The sequence below is a fragment of the Nelumbo nucifera genome, chromosome 3, assembly GCF_055504915.1.
Source record: "Nelumbo nucifera cultivar China Antique chromosome 3, China Antique-T2T, whole genome shotgun sequence".
Classification (NCBI taxonomy): Eukaryota; Viridiplantae; Streptophyta; class Magnoliopsida; order Proteales; family Nelumbonaceae; genus Nelumbo; species Nelumbo nucifera.
The window spans coordinates 56,701,633-56,718,899 of record NC_142651.1 but is presented as its reverse complement, the minus strand read 5'-3'; the positions used below and the strand labels follow the sequence as shown (position 1 = coordinate 56,718,899).

General features: G+C 34.3%; 1 protein-coding gene across 3 annotated transcripts in view; it reads right to left on the bottom strand.

The window, feature by feature from the left end:
- The window catches only part of LOC104602108 (myosin-6), a 126,270-nt gene that overhangs the window by 94,397 nt on the left and 14,606 nt on the right, over window positions 1-17,267 (bottom strand). For all 3 annotated transcript variants that reach the window (XM_010265678.3, XM_010265677.3, XM_088901069.1), the window contains exons 12-22: window positions 16,753-16,810; window positions 16,546-16,647; window positions 16,274-16,311; window positions 16,006-16,132; window positions 13,281-13,451; window positions 13,068-13,199; window positions 12,858-12,967; window positions 12,613-12,670; window positions 11,353-11,530; window positions 10,699-10,904; window positions 2,501-2,620 (exon numbers count right to left, since the gene is read on the bottom strand). In XM_010265678.3, the coding sequence (XP_010263980.2) occupies window positions 2,501-2,620; window positions 10,699-10,904; window positions 11,353-11,530; window positions 12,613-12,670; window positions 12,858-12,967; window positions 13,068-13,199; window positions 13,281-13,451; window positions 16,006-16,132; window positions 16,274-16,311; window positions 16,546-16,647; window positions 16,753-16,810 (1,300 nt within the window). The remainder of the gene's footprint in view (window positions 1-2,500; window positions 2,621-10,698; window positions 10,905-11,352; window positions 11,531-12,612; window positions 12,671-12,857; window positions 12,968-13,067; window positions 13,200-13,280; window positions 13,452-16,005; window positions 16,133-16,273; window positions 16,312-16,545; window positions 16,648-16,752; window positions 16,811-17,267) is intronic.

The following is a 17,267-nucleotide window of genomic DNA, read 5'->3' as shown; positions in this document are numbered from 1 at the left end:
GAGGCCAATTTCCTTTCTCACAGCCCAACGAATCTGCCATTGCTCTAAAATTATCATCTTCCACTTTGATTCCAGCCAATAAACATTTAGACAGTTGATTTTTCAAATTGGATATCCTTTCAAAGAGCATCACTACTAACTTCAAATTTTCTACCCCACCACAAAAAACCAGAGTATCATCTGCAAACTGCAAGTGGGACACCAAAAAGCTATCTCTTCCAACAACCCAACTCTTAAACAACTGCAAGGAGTTAACCTTCAGGATCAACTTACATAGTACCTCAGCCACCAGTGTAAAGTGAAAGAGAGAAAGTTTATCACCTTGTCTATGACCTCAGGAGCCCTTCAATGAAATCAATTGTCGTTCCATTAACTATAAAAGAGAAGTGGCTTGTTTGCACACAACCTCTAATCCATTTAAACCACATGTTCTCAAATCTAAAGGGAATTGGGCCTCCAGCAGTAGACCTCTGAAACAAGCAAATTGACCAATGATCTGAGGTAACTCTAGGTAATGTTTTTCCAATCAAACCCGTCCAATGGTCTTCCCAGTATAAAAAAAATAAAAATCTGTCCAACCTAGAACAGATAGGGTTAACTTGAAGATTAGACCATGTAAAGCTAGGTTGACCTACAAGGATATCTCTTAACTCAAAAACCTCAATAAAATTGTTAAATTTCCTCATGCTAGACGAAACCCTTTGTCTTCCTCCATTTGATTCATCCACAAACCTGATTACATTAAATTCTCCTCCTAGGCACCAAAGTCCTCCCCACAATCCTCTAATGTCTGCTAACTCTTCCCTCATCACATTCCTTTCTCTATAAAAAGTTGGAATATAAACATTGGTGAGAGCCCATTCAAACCCATCCTGAATATTCTGAGAATCTTCCCACTAGTTCCTCATTACAATGGAACATATCCTCCTTCCAAACTGTTATTCCCCCTGAAGCACCCCATGCTAGTAAAAACGCCATTAACATCTCTCTCTCCCCCCAAAAGCGCCTAATCCATTTCCTATTTACCCCCTAAATTTTGGATTCTGGGATCAACACTATGTCTAGCTTCTCCTTCTTCAGCAAATCTAATCACTCTTCTCTTTGTGGCACTTCCTACACAACTCACTTTCCAGCTGATGACCTTCATTGACCTAGCTAAAATTACCCTCGTGCTCCTCTTTCTATAAACCTCCTTTTCTTCCTCCCCTAGCACTAAACTCGTCCCCTTTGACATCATTAATGAGCTTCTCCACCTCATTTAGTTTTCTCCTTTTTCCTTTCTTAGTTTCTGCATTCACATCCTTAGATATCTCTAAATTATGCCTCATTCTATCAACTAGGACAATCACCGGGTCCTCTTCCCCTTTGTCCTTTCTCCCAAGTTGTCCACTTCAGATCTAATCTCCTTGCCCTTTTCTTTACACATGGCCTCTCCTTTTTCTCCAACTCTGTTTTTTCTCTGTACTTCCCTCCCGTTTTTCCTTTCTTGGTTCTCTCAGTGACCATGTTCTCATCAACTTTACCAATTCAACTAGGGAATATGTTGACACAAACTGGGCTAGATGCCTTGACACATGATGTTCTACTGCAAGATAGTGTGTGTTTATGAATGAATCTCTTACCTCTAATAGTGCAAGAAGCAACAGACAATCTCTAAGTCATCTATTAAAGAAGAGTGTAGTACTATGTCTTCTGTCTACAGTGAGATTGTTTGGCCAAAGTCTCTCTTTGCTAACCTCGATGTTGATCTTTCTCTTACTCTCCATGCAGATAATACTAGTGCCACTAGGATTGCTACTAATCTGGTATTCCATGAGAGGACTAAACATGTTGAAGTGGACTATCACTTTATTAGACACTTGACTCTTCTTGGCTCTATCACTCTTCCACATGTAACCTCTGACATGCTGATTGCCAACATCTTTTCCAAGGCTATGACTAGATCTAAAAATCTATGTTTTGTGGACAAACTGACGCTTATGACTGCGCATCAATTTGAGAGGGAGTGTAGAGATGATAGATATTGGAAGAGTATTATATTGTATTACCAATGTTCCTGTTGTATCCTATCTCGTTAATTTCTTATCCTTTCTATTTTAGCCCTGTAAGGTCAATTATGTAATTGTACATGTATGTATGTATGTACGCATGTATATATGTATTGGTTCCTTAAGAGTGGGAATTGACTCTTTACCATGACATCCCTTTGTTCAGTTTCTCTAGTATTATCCCTTTAAACCCTAATTTCAAGTGCACAACTAGATTGTCAAGGGCTAAGCATGCTATAATCATTTTATGCTACAAATAGTTAAGCTCTAAGTTGCACATGGAAGAAAACAAGACTGCTTGGACATAATAGCAATGTAACTTTACACAAAACAAGTTTGTGAACATTAACAATATGATCATGCAATATTGGAATCTATAATTTCATTAATATCATAAATTGAATTTAGAAAAAGAACCAACATAAAGAACAGAAAAGGGAAAGAAATGTCACCATCTTGAGTTTCCGTAGCTCTCTTCTAGCAACTCTTGCTCTCCATGCACACTGCGTGGTAATGGCTGCCTTCTTTAGCCTGAAGTAGTATAAGCGAGCCAAGTATTTTCGGCACCAACTCTGGACAAGGAACCACAACTACTTGTTAGATTTTGCAGTTAGGGGCAAGGATTTAAATATCGATACGATACGTCCGGTACGGGGCATATTGTATCGGTATCGGTGGTGACGGATACGGGATATGCTACGACTGGCATTGTATCATGCCAGTCGTGTGTATCGCTACGATACAGTACCGCATATCGCACTGTATCGGCCAATATGGACCGATACGCACAATACACAGATACACGCGCAAATTCCATCTTAAAAAAGTTTGCGTCTTGCGCGACTCAAACCCAAGCCTACTCGCAACTTAAGGTGCTTAGCAATTTAAGCCACTAAGCCATTTTTTAATTTGTGATGGTAAATGAAATACAATTGTTGTTATTATCTTTATTATAAAATATAATCTGAATAAATGTCATATCTTTATATTAAACAGTTCCAACATAAAATTAAATAGAATAATATTAAAACTTAATATTTATAAATATAAATAAAATAAATAATCTACCAATTTTATATTTATATCAAAAATTGATTTTTTACTCAATAAATTTATACAAATAAAAAGATTAATAATAGGATAATTATTTTAGTACTTAAAATTCATATTTTATATAATTTTAATATATTTTTATAAATTATTAATTGATATTTTAATTTACACTAAATAATAACATATTTTATTATTTATAAAAATAAAAATTTTGTTTAAAAAATATTCAAGCATATAATATTATACTGAATCTATAAATAAACTAATTTAAATTTATATAAAAATTATTTATTATTTTAGAAAAATTATTGAAATAAAAGTGTTAATAATGGAATAATCATTTTAGTAATTAAAAATTATGAATTTGCAATAATATATGCTTTTAAAAATTTTTATATATACATATGAAATATTTTATGTTAACATTATATATTTTATAAATTATCAATTGATATTTTGATTTACATTTTATAATAACATATTTATTATTTACAAAAATAAAAATATTGTTTATTAAACATTTCAAAATTTAATATTTGGTTGACTTTTTTTTGTTAATTGAAAAGTAAAAATATTAAAATGAAAAATAATTAATATAGTAATTAAAATATAGTAGCATTTGTTTGTATCTTGGAATTAAATAGAATAAATATAATAATGGTTTTATACATGCGTTAATTTGTAAAGATCTATATAATATGAGTCTTAGACTCCTTATTAATGGATTATCAACAAAGTTGTATGATATCTGTGCATCCCATAATATTAATTGTAATACATTCCTTTATCTATATCATTAAAATATACATTTCTTATTTTTTATATCTTATTTGTAGCTATTTTGACCTTAAAGCTAGTGTAGTTGATGTATTTACGAAATTTATATCTATTTTCTTAGTGTATCCATGTGTTTTCATATCTTTCGTTTGTATCTATGTGTTTCCAAAGTGTATCCGTATCCGTATCCAAGTTGTCCGATACGATACCCGATACCGATACCTTGATCCTTGGTCATGGGTATTTTGATATATGTCACATACTTATTGAATAGTCTTCATTCCTTACGTAATATGTTCTTATTTTATTGAATAGTATTTTGTTCTCTAGCTGAACCGAAGGTTTTCTCCTCTAGTTCTAACTTTCTCTTCTCTTCCTCTTCTTCTCCTTGTTGTCTTTATCTCTTACCCTAGCACTAAAACCAGTGCAGGTCGAACCAAGAACTTGGTATCAGAGCACTGGTAGTCAACCCAGAATTTTTTCACCACTTCTCAGCATACTATTTCAAAGAGAACTCATCACCCACTTGGAGGATCAAGGAGACACCAAAAAGGAGTGGTCGCTTTTCCGTTTAGTAGGTATTCATGCCTCTCCAATGGGTTCTGAAGAGGCTGTTTCAGTGGGTTTCTAGAAGCCCTATAATCAATGACTCAAAGAAGGCTTTGTAGTGGACTCTTCAGTGCCGGCAATGATGATGCCAAAAAACAAAGAAAGAAAGAAAGAAAAGGAAAAAAAATAAAAAAAAAAGAGAAAAAATGTGAACGTATTTTGCATTTCCATCTTTTTGTAATAGGATCCCAAATTTTTGTTTAGGGTCATGGTTTAAAATGTCGATGTCGGTGAAAATGTTGGTCATCCAAATATAAGAAACATGTCAAAAATGTCAGAAATATCATATAGAAATATTTTAACATGGTGGAAACATTTTAAAATATGCAAAATACAGAAAGGTATTTTATGAAATGATAAAAGAAGCATGGGCACACCTTTTTTAAATTATTATGTTATTGCAAATCATTAAACAAATCTAAGAAACTAAGGTTATAGACAAAACAATACGTTCTAAAGTTGCCCTGTGAACTTTAAGATTCAGAGCTTCATGATAAAATGAGTTAAAGCAAAATTTTAACTCATAGAAAATGCAAATGTTTGTAATAGATCAACCAAATAATCATTAAACAAAGCTAAGAAACTAAGGTTATAGACAAAACAATACGTTCTAAAGTTGCCCTGTGAACTTTAAGATTCAGAGCTTCATGATAAAATGAGTTAAAGCAAAATTTTAACTCATAGAAACTGCAAATGTTTGTAATAGATCAACCAAATAATCTATTACACAAACAAAAAACTAATATTAAACTTCATGTTTGAAATGAATATTGAGCTAGCTCAAAATGGTAATCATGTAAGTTAGGCAAACAATAAAACTGTTACTTAACATATTTACAATATTGTACCAACTTATGTTATAATACTATCTCTTGAACTCCACATAGTACTATTAGTGTTTTTTTTTTTTGATAAATAACAGAGACTTTTATTAAAAGATAATAATAGAAAAGGTACAAAAGGAGGGGTAAAAATTCTTAACCCTCCCAAGAAAGCAATTCAGATTACAATGTTACCCAGAAGAAATTAACTCTTCCCACCCCTTGTTTGGCCAATGAATCTGCCAAGGAGTTGGCGCACCTCTTTATCCATTGAAACTTGACTTCCATATTTTGGGTGAGATGCCTAACTTTCTTTTTTTCATTAAGAAACTTCCACAAACTAGAAGTATCCTTCATCAACCAATTCATAGCCAACTTAGAGTCACCTTCCACTATCAATTTTCTGATATTTAACTCTTGCGCTCTTTTTAACCCTTCCAAGACAGCCAATATTTCATCTCTAAGAGAGTCCTCCCATCCAATAGAACCAGAATACAATGCAATAATTCGACCTTCATCATCTCTGAAGGCTCCCCCTATACCCGATAGACCTGGATTTCCTTCACTACTACCATCAAAGTTTAGTTTAGTGAAACCTGAAACTGGAGGGGACCAAATTGGGTGGGATACATTCTTTCTTGGAGCTGACCAAGCCACTTCTTTCCACTTCCTGATGATGTCTCCTTCTGAATAATTTTCGAAACTTTGCAAAGTCTTAACCCAATGGATCACCCTTATAGAAATCAGTTCAATGATTACACCCTTATTTCTTTCTTTCCCATGAAAGGTTCGTTGATTCCTTTCCTCCCAGACTGTCCAACATACAGCTGCTTTTACACACCTCCACAGAATTTTTCATCTCTTCTTCAGCCCCCTAACAGTAGTAGAATGAAATAGGCTTTGAACATTTGGGGGAGGGGTCCACCTGCCACCAAAAAGAGAGAAAAAACAAATGAGCAAGAAACCAATAAGCGATAGCAAGTCTCACCATTCTTCTTACAAAGGATGCACCAGTGTGGGGATAAACACCAATTAGGACTTTTTCTTTGGAGTAAATCGCAAGTGTTACACTTTTCAAGGAAAACTTCCCAACAAAAAACACTAATTCTGGGAGGAATTGGTCTACCCCAGACTTCCAAAACTGGAAAAGGGATTCCAAAGACAGGAGGGGAATGAGCCAGTTCCTTGAAGAAAGAGGAGCAAGAGAAGATACCCGAAGGAGGGAGCCCAAATCCTACTATCCCTCCTAAGGGGGTCAATAACCACCCCCTCAAGGATATTTAGCAGGTTAGCAATGAGGTTCAGTTCCGGTTCTCTAAGGGCCCTTCTAAAACCCAAATTTCAATCAATGGTTGAATTAGAGGTGATCAAAACAGTGGAGACCGGCTCATTTTTAAACCATGATAAAGAATACAAGGAAGAGAAAAGTTCTTTCAGCGGAGTGCTTCCCACCCAAACATGATCCCAAAATTTCACGCAGTTACCGGAGCACATATCATACCTGATTAGAGGAAGAAAAGAAGGAAGTATGGCATGAATTGATTTCCAAGGAGAAGCCCTCATAGCCCTAGTTGAAACTCCAGAGTCCCAGGCATCCGCCGCTTGCCCATGAATACTTAAGACAACTTGAGCCCATAATTTATCCCTTTCCAAAGTCAATCTCCAAAGCCATTTCCCCAGCAGAGCTTCATTCATTTTTTGCAAATTGCCTAAAGCAAGCCCACCATCACTTTTGGTTTTGGTAACTATATCCCACATGACCCTATGATCTTTTTTCTCCTCTCCTAGTTCTCATAAGAAGTCTCTCATCAACTTTTCCAAAATTCCACAAATTCCTTTGGGCATTTTAAACATCGAAAAAAACTCTTAGTGTTCACTAAGAAATATGTTGATTCCAGTAAAATTTCATGACACTACCCATGGAAGTGGAAATGAAAATATGTTGTGGAAACTATTTGTTGTACTCCACATAGTGCTTGTAGTGTTCATTGGGGAAATGTCAACTCCAGGAAAATTTCATGTCGCTAGCCATGGAAATGGAAATATGTCGTGGAAATATTAGGGAAATTAGGGACATTTTAAACCATGTTTTGGGTTAGCTTTGTTGACAGTTTGGGTCCAAGGGAATTTTCGTCATCCTAAAAATTCAGATTCTGGTCAGGGACAATTGTACACATCAGTTGGGATTTGGTCTCTTAGGGCTTTTTGTAACAAAAATCTTTTTGGGGTTTGTTTGAAGTTATTTTGTTCTTAAGGAGTTGTTTGTGAATGGGAAACATTCTAGGGGCTTATCAGTGTTTTAAAAGCGCAAGGCGCAAAAAAAGTGCAAAGGCCAATTTGTGCCTGAGGCGCAAGGTGCGCGCCTTTTTAAGAAAGGGGCAAAATTACAAAAAAAAAAGCTAAAAAATAAAAAAAAAAATCAAAATAATGCCAATTTTTTTTTAAATGCAAAAAATTCAAAAAATATTAAACATAATGTTAATAAAAAATATAAACATAAATTTTAAAATAATGCATAACATGTAAAGTGTATTCTCCATTTTATGAAAGATAGACGTGAATTATTCTCCATTTTCCAAAAATTTCATGCTAAAATCTGCACTTAGTTTGGTGTTCACATAAAGATTCTATGTTCTGGAAATGGCTGAAATTATTTCTATACACCTTTTCAGCAATATTTGGAACAAAATGGGGTGATTGAATGAAAGAACCACCATCTACTTGACATTGCTCGATCATTTCGAATTATGTGTTCCCAATCGATTTTGGAGTGATGTTTACTTACACCACATTTCCTTATTAATTATATGTCCATGTTTACCCTTGAAGGTCATTCTCCCTTCTTCGTTTTGTTTTCGACTTTATCTCCATTTCCGCTCACTCCCAAGGTTTTTGGTTGTATTTTGTTCATAATCTAGGGCCTGGAATGGACAAGTTCAATGCACGCTCTACAAAGTGTACTTTTCATGGCTATTATAAGACCCAAAAAGGGTATAAGTGCTATAATCCCATTTCCTAGCATTCATTTCCTTATCTTGATGTTACTTTCTTTGAATCTATTCCTTTCTTCAATAGGTCTGATGTTTCCTCCTCATCTCATATTTCCACTTGCAGTTCCAATTGATGACCCCATTCCTATTGTTCCAGTTGTGACCAAGACCCCCTCACCTCTAGTGCAAGTTAATACTGAACAACCACCAATCAAGCAAATGTATACTCATCGACAACTACTAGCTCCACCAGTTTCTTCTCCATCAGCAAATCCAGCAGTTGTTTCTAAACTCATATAGCCTCCTCCTTCTGACCTTGACCTTCCCATTACTTTGCGAAAAGGTAAACATAATTGCAACCTTCATCCTATTTCTATGTTTTTGTTTCTCATCTTTCTGCTTTCCATTGCTAAATCATTTTTCTCTTTTGTCCTCTATGTCTATTAATAAGAATGTCCAGGAAGCCCATACCCCCCCAGGCTAGCGCCAAGCAATGGAAGAGCTCTCTACTCTTGCTCATAATCACGTGGGAGCTTACCACTCTCTCCTGTTAAGCATGTTGTAGGTTGTAAGTGGGTGTACACTGTCAAATACTTACTAGATAGCAGTATAAAGTAGTTGAAGGCTCGATTAGTTGCAAAGGGTTACTCACAAATGTATAGAGTAGATTATATAGAGACCTCTCCTATTGCCAAAATTGGCTCAATTCGTGTTTTGATATCTTTAGCAACTATGTATGACCAGCCCCTGTTCCAACTTGACATCAAGAATGCCTTCATACATGGTGATCTTCTTAAGGAGGTTTAAATGGAGTAACCACCAAGGGTTGTTACTCAGGGGAGGATGGTAAGGTGTGTTGACTCAAGAAGACAATTTATGGGTTGAAACAGTCTTTGCATGTTTGGCTTGGTAGATTCAGTGAGGTGTAAAAGATTTTGGCATGAGACAATGTCAAGTTGATAATTCAGTATTTAGCTATGATTTTGAAGCTAGAAAGACTTTGTTGGTGGTATATGTAGCTGACATTGTTATAATTGGTAGCGACAAGTTGTTATAATTTAGCTATGATCTTGGTAAACTAAAGTATTTTTTGGAAATAGAAATACTTGTGCCAAAGCATGGTATCAATTTGTGCCAAAGCATGTTCTTGACTTGCTAGAGGAGACAAGATTGTTGGGTGCCAACCTAGCTAGAACACCCATGGAGCCAAATGTCAAATTAAGTACAAATGCAAGTAAAGAATCCGAGGATCCTAGGAGGCAGAAAAAGTTAGTGGGTAAGTTAAACTATATGACTATTACTAGGCCAGACATATCATTTGTAGTTAGAGTAGTAAGTTAGTTTATGCAGAATCCATAGGTTCCACATTTGGAAGCAGTTCTAAGAATTGTGTGATATTTGAAGGGAGCTCCAAGTCATGGTTTGTTATACAAGACTGGAGATAGTCTTGTCAACGTCTATAAAAGATCCACTACAAGGTATTATACTTTTCTTGGAGGGAATTTGGTGACATGGAAGAGCAAAAATCAGACTATAGTACCAAGGAGTAGTGCTGAAGCTGAATATAGAGCCATGGCACACAATGCAAACTAGTGTGGTTGAGGAATCTCCTACAGGAGATTGGGTACTCAATTGACAACCCTATGAAGTTGTATTGTGACAACTAAGTTGCATCTCATCTAATCTACTTTTTCACAAGAAAACAAAGCACATAGAGGTTGAAGTTGGGGAAGACTGGATTACATATGTAACAAGTTGGGTCTATGTGACATATACTCACCAGCTACAGAGGAAGTGTTAGAGTTGGTAGTCAGGGGTATTTTGGTCTTTATAACTTGTCTTATTGAATGTTCTATCCATTATGTCTCAGTTTGAGTAATATGTCCCATACTTAATTAGGAGCATAAGTGTCTTTCTGTTTCTATTACAAACATATAAATAAGATTTGGTCGGCTAGGGAGAGAGATTGAATTCTCTCTAGCTGAACCAAAGTTTTTCTCCTCTACTTCTCTCTTCATCTTCTCTTCCTTTTCTTCTCCTTCTGTTATCTTTCCCTCTTATCCTAGGACTGAAAAGTGCAGATTGAACCAAGAACACTACGCAGATTGTAAGATAAGAACTATTAAGAATGAAATAGAAAAATATAGGAATGCAATATAACCAACAGAATAAATAAGTAAATTTGGAAATTTAAGAACAAAAACAAACTCTTCAGGACATTGATTAATGCAATCAAGTATAAGCATAGCAATGCCCTCTACTCCACTTGACTTCCATTGTCAAAGAGAAATAACGAAGCTATTAAAAAGTGGAAAAATTTTTATTTATCAAACATAAAAAATGACAGCAATAAAAGGTTAACAAAGTCCTATTAAATGTGAAATAAAAGTCATGTATTACCTGGATAATTATTGCTGCTTTTGTCTGCCTCCTGAAGCAAAGTTCATTACGAGCAGCCATCCTACGCATACCTGTTTGAATAGAAACAGCTGAAGAGCACAACTTTTTATAGGCTTTCCTAGCAAGATACATGCGCAAGTATTTCTGGATCCGCACACAGGCAGCTTCTTTCCGCATGCTCTCATACAGTTGTCGAGCAATTTGTCCTGTATCAGAATACAAGCAAGGTAAAAGTAGTTTAATTTCCTTTGTATAAAATAATTGCAAGCTTGGCTCTCAGGTTATAAAAATGACATGAAAAAGGAAACAAAGGTGAATAAGTCTCTTAATTTATGAATGATAATGTTTCATTGTCTTCGTTTGAATGATGATGTTTAATCGTCTTTTTTTCAATAATGTACTTAATATCAGTTTAAACTTTTCAGCTGGAAGTAACTTTTTACTTTTAATGATGGAAAAACAGAGGAAATAGTGGAGAGTGAGATTAAGCAAAACTGGCCCCATTTTCTCCAAAAGAAAACATTTATGTTCTTCCCCTCTATTTTCTTTTTCTCTTTTTCTTGTTTTCTGTTCCCCCTTTTTCTTTGCAACCAAAAACAGTATCACCAAATTAATTCTTTTCATTGATAAGCAAAAAATTATATAGTACAATACCTCTGCATGCAGTTTGGATCTGTATAGCAGATAACCGCAATAATATAAAGTTTTTCCGAGCCAAGTATGTGCGGGCTCTCCTCTGGATAAGGCTCGCTGATCTTCCTAAAACTTCAATCCTGAGAGCATCGAGTTCTGCCATCTGGCCAGCCCTAAGAAATACCTTTGTCTTTCCAATCTGCATGATAAATTGAATTAGTTAGATATCCCTACAACATATGCCAGAAATGTTCTGGTGGAGAAGAAAAGCAGACTCAGTAGCTCCCAACATAGCAAAGTATCTCCTAGCTACAGATGTATCTCCTAGCAACACTGATAATGATATCAGGTCCTGCATATGATCAATTACTGAAACCTGACTGCTTATGTCGTTACCGATATCCACTATTATATCTTTATTAAATTCAATTTGAAAATAAGCGTTCACTAGATTACCAAGAGTGATTAATAATAATTAGGAAGTCTAGTTCACATAAGATAATTTGAGAAATAATACCTATCACTTGCTTAAGTGGTGCTTGTCCCCTTATTGGTGTGTTCTGTATAATGCCAATGGAGAGACCCGGTACCACTTACTAATAACCTATCCATTTATTGCATGATGTATTTGGAAGTGGTAATCTCAGTTTGGGTGCAAATGGAATCTTCTGATTGATGTGTCAAGCTTGTTTGCCTCAATAACTTTCTTGTGGCCAAAGAAACATGGACGAATCACGTGGAGATGTACTAGAGCTGCACTAATTTCGACGATTTGGGAGAAAGTACTTCAACAATATTCTTAGAAAAGTAAGGAAGCCACAATTGAATGTCTCACTTCAAGGGTAGCCCACGGCTGAAATCTATTGAGAAGCTCTCAGAATTTTCAGTGGGTGATATCAAAAGAAATTGGAGGGAAGTGGAGAGAACATCCATAAATAAGAATGTCACTTATCACCAGAAAGAGGATAAGCTAAGCTGAATTTTTATCGTAGCAGCATGGGGAACCTTGGGTGACCAAAGTAATGGAAGTGAGATTTCAATGGGATAAAAGGACTGCTAACAATATGGCTGATACACTTGCTAAAAGATGGATGGGGAGAGAGCAACTTTTTTGGGAACAATTGTAAGAAAAATAGGGAATGGGGAGAGATAAAAGGTTTTATATCTTCTCGATTGATTATAAGTTGTTTGTATTTGTATACTCTTTTCATTCGTAAAACACATGGTTAAAGACAAAAAAAAAAAAAAAAAAAATCTTTCCCATTGATTAATACAATTTACCTGATAACCTTGTAGATTTGTCTTCTCCAGTAACTTCTTTGAAGCTGTAGCCCCATCACTACTCCCATAATAACGATTAGCCAAAATAGAAGAGGAAAAAATGTCAACCTTCCAATTATAGAGATATATAATCATTAATAGAAGTATTAGTCATACAACGTAGGCATGGCAGGGTGGAGAATTTTTTTTTCATTTCTATTCTTTTTTGTTTCTTTTTTTGGTGGGAGATAAGGAGGAAAAGCTACCTTCCATCCAGAACGCATGGTGCGAGAATGCTAAACCGCTCTAAGAATTCAGAAAATGTTCTTCTTGTAGGATATCCTGCACAACTTATCCTAATTGCTTCCATGACTCCCTGATATTTAAAAAAAAGTCCAGCATATGGATATTAACAGACAAAAATTTCTAGTGACACTAAAACAAAGAACAAAAATAAATAAATAAATAATTCTTACCCCACATCGAAGCTGCTGTAGAATATTGTTGTTATCAAATATAGATGGCTTAAGAAGATTATTCGGCTTCACACAACGAATGTAGTGTGGATCAGTGGCATTCAGAGTTTCAAGCAAAGATTGTAGTTGTTGCTGCACAGGTGCATTAAAGCACTTCATAAATCAAGAACCTCTGGATAGAAGCAAAAATATCAAACAAACAAAACACCACACCTTAAATCGTGAGCCTATTGATGAGAACTTTGAAGTTTTAGATGACTCCTCAGGCAATGGTGGGAACAAACTGGAGACAAAGGAACACTTTGAAGCACTTAAGACTGCTTGATGCTCAGCAACAACATAGTCTTTGTTCTTGTCCAAGAACAACTCGGTTTGATAAGTAACCTGAAAAACCAAAATTTGTGGTTAACCAATTTCTTATGTGAAATTAGATTAATAGAACATTGATGTTTCATTCATTGTTCACGATATCAACAATATTGGTGAAATGTCCCCATTTTGCTAGGACACAATACAAAATTTTCCAGGAACCTTTTTCTTTTCAAATATCTCCAAAATTTTGCCAATATGTCAGTGATATTTCAGATCTCATTGATAGATAATATATTTAATATTTAAAATTCTAGAAAATTATTAAAAAACTTTAATATTTTGTTAAAATCATTGTCTTATTAAAAATATTTTCCTAAAAGAACCATAGAGAATTGGTGATTGGATAATTGGCCTACCATTTTGATATTATTCACTAAGTCACTATAATTCAAAAGAAAAACAGAAATGCATATAACTAGAAAAGAGTATTCTGAAATTAATCAAAACATATAGTAACAAAAAAGAAAAAGTGAAAATGGCAAGTATTGAAATATTTAATGAAGAGAAGACGGCCAAAAGACTAAAAAAGAGACAAAGAGAAAAATACTAATAAGGCCTCTCAATTTCCCCAATTTGATTTATAAAGTTCTTTACTATGGTTTTTTGAACCTTATGCAAGTATATTTATTCTAATGATTCCTTGGAGGTTTAATAATCAATTCCATGTTTCTAAAAGTCTTTCCAATTTTTTAAATTTTCCAAACATCTTAGCGAGACTAGCGAAATATCTCCAAAATTTCTCCATCTCTAATGGTGAAATTTCCATTGATATCGAAAGTAAAAACCATGGCTTCATTAAAGCACAAGGCTCCTTTTGGTTTGTGAGATGTCATGAAATGGAATGGGAAAATGGTGGATTTCGAGATCTCAATTTTTGGGATGTGGAATCCCACCATTTTGGTGGGAAACAAGTCAGAAAGGAGGGGCAAAGTTGTTTAACAAAAAAAACACCTCCCTTGTAGAAATTTTGAGAGTTAATATAATAATAGACCCATGGCCCATTTATAAATTATTATTTATTTAATAACAGTTTAATAAAACAATTTAATTAAAACTAATAAATAAGCTAAAAAATAATAAATATAATATTAATCAATTAAAACTAACTTAAAATTACTCATTAATTAATAATGAAATATTAAAATTATTAATTAAGTCATAAGTATTAATAAAATAAAATATCAACTAATAAAAATTAAAATATTCATTAATGTCCAGAGTTAATTAACTAATTATTAATATTAATTAACTAACAATTAATAATAAAATACAAAATACCAAAAAATTATTTATAAATTAATGGTTATTTAATAATTAACAACAAAAATAGTTAAATCAAAATAAATGTTAATTAATTAAAAGTAATTGATAATTCAAGAAAATAGATATTAGTTAATAATAAATATTAAAATATTAAAATATTAGTTTTAAATAATTAATACTAATAAAATATAAAATAAGAAAAATTTACTAATTAACTAATTAATTAATTAATAATTGTTATTGGGGTTGATTTTCCCACTACTTTTGCTTTTGCAACCAAACAATGGAACATGAAAAATTTCCACCCATTCTCTTTCTCATCCTATTCCATCCCATCCTTTCCCATCACACCAAAATCTTTCCTCGAACCAAACACAGCCTAAGAGAGTTGTGCCTCCATGCAAGCCTAAAGGAAAAAATGCTTCATATTGTTTACCCGGAAAGGCAGATTCCCCACACCTCGAGTTACCTCATGTGTGTTTGTATTCTTTTGTTTTTTTTTTTCTTTTTTGAATGAAAGTAAGGTAAAATTAAATTTAAAAACCAAAAGAAGGTATACAAGGTGTATATAGTAGAGACCCACAAAAGAACCAACCCAAGGAAATTACGCGGCTAAGCGTAGCTCCTAGCCCAAAAGCCAAAGGACAGCAAGGACGCAAACTAGGCCAATGCCCCAATACAAATACCACTAGAGCAAAAGCCACAACCAAACCCAGGTAAACAGCACAAAGCATAAAGGCAACAAAACCGAAAAATGGACCACCCAATTAACTACACACAGAAGATCTACCCCTCCCTCTTCGACCTCTCCCTCTAGTGTTTGTATTCTTTTGTTGCATGGTTATTGTTGGAGTCTTATCACACAACTCTTCCCCTGGATTGTGCTTTTTTATTTTGATGAAGTTATGCCTTGCAATTGGTATTAACAAAATGTATGTATTTCATATATAGTTTTAAATTTGTGCTTGTATCTATGCTTCAACATAAATGAGGTATGTTTTATACATATAAAACTTTTAATAGTTATCAAGCTCTTAATATCCTCAAATTTCCTGTTTACGTGCTCAGCTATTCGCTTATATGCTCTTCCCCTAGAAAATATGCTCCTGATGTACACACTTTTTTCCTTCCAGTTTTCTTTTTCTTTTCTTGAAAAAAAAATGACACATGAAGTTTAAACCTCACACCTTGGGGCTTACACCTCTCACATGTAAAGACCCTGGCGCCTCACTTTGCGCCTCTGCATTTTTAAACAGTGTTATCAACTTAAAAGGGATACTATGAACAGATGTATGTTACTTACATCACCTGCGTAATGCGAAATGGTGAAGTCAGTACGTGACAACTTTGGCTTGCTGAAGCGCTTATGTTTTTGAAATGTCTGATACAGCTTTTGAGCAAACGTCTCATGTGTTGATCTTGGAAACATGCTACAAAACAAAATCCCCAGCTATCTCACCATCTCAAACAAGCAACTCTAAAAATATTTATCCATTAAATGATATGAAAAACATGTTCCCTTAATGAAATAGGAGTGGTAAAAGCACAACTTATAATATTCTTATTCATACCAAGCTTCATCCAGAAGAGCAATGATCCCACCAGGTTTCTGGAAGTTGTAAGTGTAAAAAATGTAAGATTAAAATGTTTCGCAGAATACATAAAAAATATTGACAGGAGATAGAACTGATATTAGTGGAAGGGGATATGCATAATAAAGAGTCAATAACTGTTCCTGAATCACCATGATGAAAGTGATGTGATAACCTATATCAAAACAATTAATTTAAGTTAGACAAATTAAGCATAAAGAAAAGTCTTAGCCAGGGATGAAAAAACAAACCTTTTCAATAAGATCTAGAACATCTTGGTTATCGATGAATTCTATGTAACTCCAATCAATTTCTTCTTTTGTGTATTCCTCTTGCTCCATTTTAAAAACATGCTGCTTGTCAATAAAATAATGAATAACACAAATGAACAAATACATACATCTAAATCAGAATTTTCAAGGAAAAACAAAGAACCAGAAGAGATGCAATTCCAAAACCTGATTGAAATGTTGCTGCAGTTTCTCATTTGTCAAATTGATACAGAATTGCTCAAAGCTGCCAAAAGAAAAACATTCAATATATGGCACTCAAACAATAGAATATGCCACAACTTTTCCATTAATAGAAACAGCAATCAAAACAATCCATTATATGATGGAAGGGGAAAACCTGCACTCTATGCTGACCTAAAAAGATCAAAGAAAAGGAAAGAAAAAGAGAGGGAAAAGAGAAGAGAAGAGAAGAAAGATAGGAAGCAAAGAGAGAGAAGAAAAGGGAGAACAGTCAAGAGAAGTCGAACTCACTCCCCTCACTGTCAACCCAGTATGTATTATTATTCATTAATGGATGAAATCACAACTGTAGAGAAGATGGGTCGAATGGCCCATAGGCTGTTTATTCTTTCTTGTTATTTATGTTTTTCTGTAATGGGCCTTATTCTGGGCCCATCCTGTCTATATTAAGTTCTTTGTAATTTCTTGCCCAACTAAGGGCCTCCTTGTAATTATTCAAA